At 42.9% G+C, this 5,651-nt stretch overlaps 1 protein-coding gene across 1 annotated transcript in view; it reads right to left on the minus strand.

Annotated features, from left to right (window-relative positions):
- LOC102194916 (uncharacterized) overlaps window positions 1-5,651 on the minus strand; it is a 19,700-nt gene that overhangs the window by 4,945 nt on the left and 9,104 nt on the right. The window contains exons 2-5 of the mRNA XM_005755033.1: window positions 1,936-1,977; window positions 1,553-1,816; window positions 1,242-1,478; window positions 907-1,146 (exon numbers count right to left, since the gene is read on the minus strand). Of these exons, the coding sequence (XP_005755090.1) occupies window positions 907-1,146; window positions 1,242-1,478; window positions 1,553-1,816; window positions 1,936-1,977 (783 nt within the window). The remainder of the gene's footprint in view (window positions 1-906; window positions 1,147-1,241; window positions 1,479-1,552; window positions 1,817-1,935; window positions 1,978-5,651) is intronic.

Below are 5,651 nucleotides of genomic sequence, written 5' to 3' on the forward strand. Positions count from 1 at the left end.
ACTAACAGCTTCTTACCCTGGGCAGTTCAGACTGTTATCCTCCTGCCCACCCACCTATCTGAGCCGTGGTCTGACTAACCCTCATCACTCAGGCCACTCATGCATGGACCCTATTCAGACCAAGTCCTTTTAAACTGTCTCAAAGAAACAGTCCTCCATTGTGTGCCTTTCTTTGTTTTTGTATATATCACTCTAGTATTTATTTCTTTTGTTTATTTTTTCTATTTTTACAATGACAATTAAATGCTACTCTATTCTATTCTATATTTTTGATCACTATCTGATAATTTCTCTGTTATAAGTGACCCCTATAGGGATCATTTTATTTAGAAGAACAATAATCTGATCCATGAAATGCCCCTTTTTGATTGATCGGATTCTCAAGCCCCGCCCCTTTCCTGTGAATTTGTAGGTTAAACCCCAAGCTAACTTAGCGAGCTGATAACCAGCTTTGTGTGACTGCTTATTATGATCAGCAATGTTGGGATAAGTGATTCCAGATAATAGAAAGATACCTTTGGTATGTTTAACTTGTTTCTTTTTAGAGGAACAGAACTCCTGTTTAATTGTTCCTCTTTCTCCTCATCATTTTGCATCATGTAAGAAAAATTTATTTTATTTTCGATGAACAATGTTATTTACAAAGGTATTAAAAACAGATCAGACAAACTGACATGATTAAAATAAAACAACACAAAACACAGAAAATTAAACAAATGTCCGTGTGACCAGATCTGTTTTCAGCTGAACATATAAGTGCTCGTATGAAATGAAGTAAAATTAATTATTTATTTCAGAAGGTCCAATGGGAAACTTAATTCATGGGTGAGTCTAAACACCCTATGGCTAATAACTGTAGTAATCAGATTACAACTGTTCATATCAAGTGAGTGAGAGCTTTCATACCTTTAAGTTTCCAGCAGAGGAACAGAACCAAACCTAGAACTAGAACCAGGAGAAGCCCAGAAACCAGACTTGCAACAATGGGGACCAGGAGAGAGGGAGGAGGAGGAGGAGGAGGACAGGTGGATGCTGGGAGAGGAGGATAAGTAAGAGGAGGAGCAAAGTTTGAGGAGGTTCTTGGAGAAGGACAGTGAGGAGGGGGAGGACAGTGAGGAGGGGGAGGATGGATGATTTTGGGAGGATCTGGAGGAGAGATGATGAAGATGGTTCAGTCAGTTTATTATCAGGTCACCAGGTTACATCATTTTTTAAACAGGAAGTGATGTCAGTGTTCTGACCTCTGACCCTCAGAGAGCTCTGAGGAGACTTTCTACCCAGTTCAGTAGAACATGAGTAGAGACCTTCATCAGCCTGCATGATGTTAGTGATGATGTGCTTTGGTTCAAGACCATGGTGACTTCCTTTGATGTAGAAATAAGCTGCGACTGTGGCACCATTCCTCTGTCTGCAGCGCAGAATGACATCACTTCCTGTCCTCACAGGAAGTGCAGGGATCTCCAGGATGACAGCTTTATCTGACCATCAGAGACAAACAGAGTTAATGAGAGCAGAGTCACACAGAGACAGAGACACAGCTGGAACATCTCACCTGTAGTGTCTGATTGGACACTGAGGGAGACTCTGTCACTCTGCTGTCCAGAGTCCTCACACCAGAAGGTTTCACTGGGAGGACAAACAGCCACAACACAGTAGGAACCAAGAAGCCTCTCAAAGCCTCCACAGTCCTCAGTGGGTCCTCCTCTGCTCCTCTTCACTGTCCATCCATCAGCTGTCTGTCCATCATCAACACAACTCAGATCCACTAAAGATCCTCTGAAGACCTGCTGAAGGTTTGGACCAACAGACAGAGACACTGGAGGACACACACACACACACACACACACACACACACACACACACACACACACACACAGTAAGTGTATTTGTGTTCTTGTTGGAGTCTCACTGATTGTTTGCACTTCATCAACTCACCTGCAGAAACAGTCGGTGCAGACAGCAGCAGCACACACACACCTGCAACAGGAGGTCAGAGGTCAGTAAAGGTCAGAGGCTCCACCACCTTGTGTACCTGCACAGGTGAGGAGCTTGTTTCTCTGTGTGAATGTGACCAAACAGATAAGCAGACGTCTGTGACAGTCACACTGAGGGGACTGCAGTCATTACAAAGTTAGAACAGTTATGAGGGAGCTGAGTGTGAGCAGAGAGGTGGCATTAGACACCAGAGTCTTGGAGGAAAAAGTGAATGTTAGCTCAGAATTGAACATGTTTTAACACCTAGATTAGACCAAAAAACCTGATAGGCACCTAAATACATCTGCATAATCCTTCCCGACACCGTGGAGGACAGCAGGGAGAATTTAGATGCTCTCCAACATTAGATTAGATAAAACCATGACAAGCGCCGTTCCTTCGCTTGACCCCAGCTGCTCTTGTCTGCTTCCTCGTAACACTGCTCTTTATTGAGGTTACATGAATATGCATAGGTTCATTAACATAGCATATCTTATATAGATATACATGTGAACAAAGAGTACTGTCTGTGTATGTGTGTGTGTAGGTATGTGTGTGCGTGTGGGGTGAAGCTGTGACCCCATAAATGACTTCCCAAAATCTGCTGGCCTGGAAGTCGAGCAGTTCATCTAAACAAAAGGCACTTAGAGTAAAACAGACATAGATACGTTTATCCTGCCATAAAACAATAAAAGAAGGTACGACCTCTCCCCTGCTCCCAGGATGTGGGTGTGAATGAAAGAGCACTCTGGAATGCACACAAAGTCTTTGCAGACTCCTAAGGATCACACATCCTATCACTACACAATTGATTATACACCTCTAAGCATATATGGATAAATATTTCCCAATACAAATGACAATAATAAAATATAAATCCAACAATAGGAATTATCAGGGAATTGCAGATTTCAACTATTCTGAGTCTATTGCACCGCTGAATATAGAATAAAAATTGCACAGTGAAAAGTGCACTACAGCTTAGTTGTTCCCCCCTCCTTTGTCCTCCTGTTTCCCCTCCAGAGAGGAGTTAAACAGTCTGATGGTGTGTGGGACAAAGGACTTTTTAAGTCTGCTGGTTCTTGACTTTGGGAGAAGCAACCTGTCACTGAACAGACTCTTCTGGTGTTTTATGGCCGTGTGCAGAGGATGCCCAGCATTGTCCATAATGTCCAACAGTTTCTTTAGGACAAAAAAAGACCCTGTGATAGCCCATTAGACTGGATGTAGACTGGTGTATTGGTATACAATATACACAGAATAATAGTAGCTTTATTATTCTTAATATTTATGTGATTTTAATGCTGATCTCACAGACACCAGTTCTCAGTTTGCTAACCACTTAGCCCACTTTTGTGAAGATAACAATCCTATCATGTCTACCAAAGTGTTTCTGTCTGCAGATAGCTATACATACATACCGGTAAGTGAAGCCTGGCATAGTACATCATGGCTGGACCACTGTATCTGTACAGCTGAGGGACATGCAGCTTTAGCAAACATGACTAGCAGGTATGAGGTAACTGTGTCAGACCATATACCTTTTGGTTTTACTGTGAATGTGGAACAAATGCCACAACAACTGGAAATAATATTGCTAATATTGCTACCAGTGTAAAATTAGACTGGTCAGCTTGTAGTGAAGGGGACGTCTTAGCTTATCATAGTAACACCGATATACGTCTGAACAACATTTCTTTGCCCAAAGAAGCTGTTTTGTGCAAGGATGTCAACTGTAAGAATGCTGTGCATAAACATGAACTCTGCTCCATGTACGATGATATAGTGACTGCTCTGCATGAAAGTGGTACACTGTTTGATAAACAATATAAGCCTAAGAAACCTAACATTAGACCTGGAAAGAACATGTAGCCATGTACCTTGATGAAACTTGTGTAGCTTATAAATGTTGGGCCATGGCTGGAAGACCTAAACAAGGCCCAGAATTTTAACAGAAAAAATGTGCGAATGCCAGATACAAGTACGCTGTTCGCTTCATAACTCAAAATGAGCTGAGAGCAGATTCTTTGGCTACTCGTTGCTGGAACGTTGAGCCACCAGCGTCAGTTATTCTGTGATCAGCAAGCCTGAGACTATTAGTCTTTGTGCGACCTTGTACTAAATGGATTTTTCTGTGTTTGTAGATCTTCCCTGGACCCGTCCCTGTATTTTTGAGTGAGCGAGTGAGCGAGAGGAGCGTTGGAGGAAAAGGAAGGGGATCGTTGCTGAGAGAGTGGAGTGTTTTCGGACCCTTCCCCTCCCCCTCGGACCCTGGAGCCATGGACCCCTCTCCCAAACACTTTGTATATATCATCACCTGGAGAAATCACTGTAAATAAACGCACTGTCAGCTTTTTCAAAGGTCTCCTGGTCTGCGCCTGAGTCCGCCTACAAAACCCTGTCAGCAGAGCATTACAGTGTGTTGTTTTACTGTATAAAAAGTGAATCATATGAGGACAATTCTGACATGAGTAATGACACAATAAGTGTAAGGACACGTGAAGTATATTGTCATGGTGCTGGGCCGTTGACCCAGCGTTTTGTGTTTTATGATTATTTTCCTCTGTTCTAGTTATTCTGATTTTGGTATTCTGTGTCCTCCCCTTGTGCCCTGTTCGTGTTCTGGGTTTCCTGTTTTATTCTGAAGGTCTCCGTCTGTTGTCATTGTGTTCAGCTTGTATCCTCAGGTCGTCTTGTGTATTAGAATCAGCTGTGCTCCCACCTGTATGTCATTACCTGGTCTCCTTGTTTGTGTGTGTATATATAGTGGGTGTCGGTCTGTGCTTGTTGTCAGCTCGTCTGTTTTCCATGGTGTTTCGTTCCTCTCTCTGCCCCGCACCCTATTTCGTATGTTCTCAGGTTTGTTATTTAGTTTTCCCAGTTTAGGTTTCTTTAGTCATTTGTCATTCCTCACTTACGGTGGCTGGGAAGTGCAAATCGCAACAAATTAAAAAACCCCACAACAAAATACAAAAACCCCACAACAAATTAAAAATCCTTGACGGAAAGGGATTGTCTGAAATACCGGAAGTGACACAAGCGTGATGTCACGGGAGGGGGCGTGGCCAGGATTTTTGGTTGGTTGGTTTAGGATTTTGTTGTGGGCTTTTTGTATTTTGTTGCGGTTTTTTTAATTTGTTGCGATTTGCACTTCCCAGCCACCGTACTCACTGCCTGTTCTGTAACTGCCTGTTCTGTAACTCCATCACTTGGAAATAAACGTCACTTGCATCATCAATCTACTGCCTGCATTTTGGGTCCTCTTTCCCTCCAACACCACACGGCTCACCTCGGCAGCCGTGACATATATGAATTCATTCATAGTTATCTGATAATAAAGCTTCAGGGTTGGATCACATTTAAAACAGTTTAAGTTTAAGGCTAGTTCCTCTTCTAGCACTCTGCTTCACAGAGTTTATGATTCATGGAAGACTACCAGACTCAATGCTGTGTATTTTACTGGTACCAGTTATGAAGGACAAAGCTGCAAAAGTGAGCTGTCTGGATAATAAGAAGAAACGGAAAAGAAAGGAATTGTCATGGTCTGCAGTGGGTGGCTGGAATTTCCATAAGGCTCCTGAACTAACCTGGGATCCGCCCCTGGGCAGGGCCAACTCCAGCTCCTGCACACCTGGAGCCTATTGCAGGCAATCAAGCCAGAGGGATTTAAACCACAC

Source organism: Pundamilia nyererei, unplaced genomic scaffold (genome assembly GCF_000239375.1).
Source record: "Pundamilia nyererei isolate P.nyererei 1_Seehausen unplaced genomic scaffold, PunNye1.0 scaffold00850, whole genome shotgun sequence".
Taxonomy (NCBI): Eukaryota; Metazoa; Chordata; class Actinopteri; order Cichliformes; family Cichlidae; genus Pundamilia; species Pundamilia nyererei.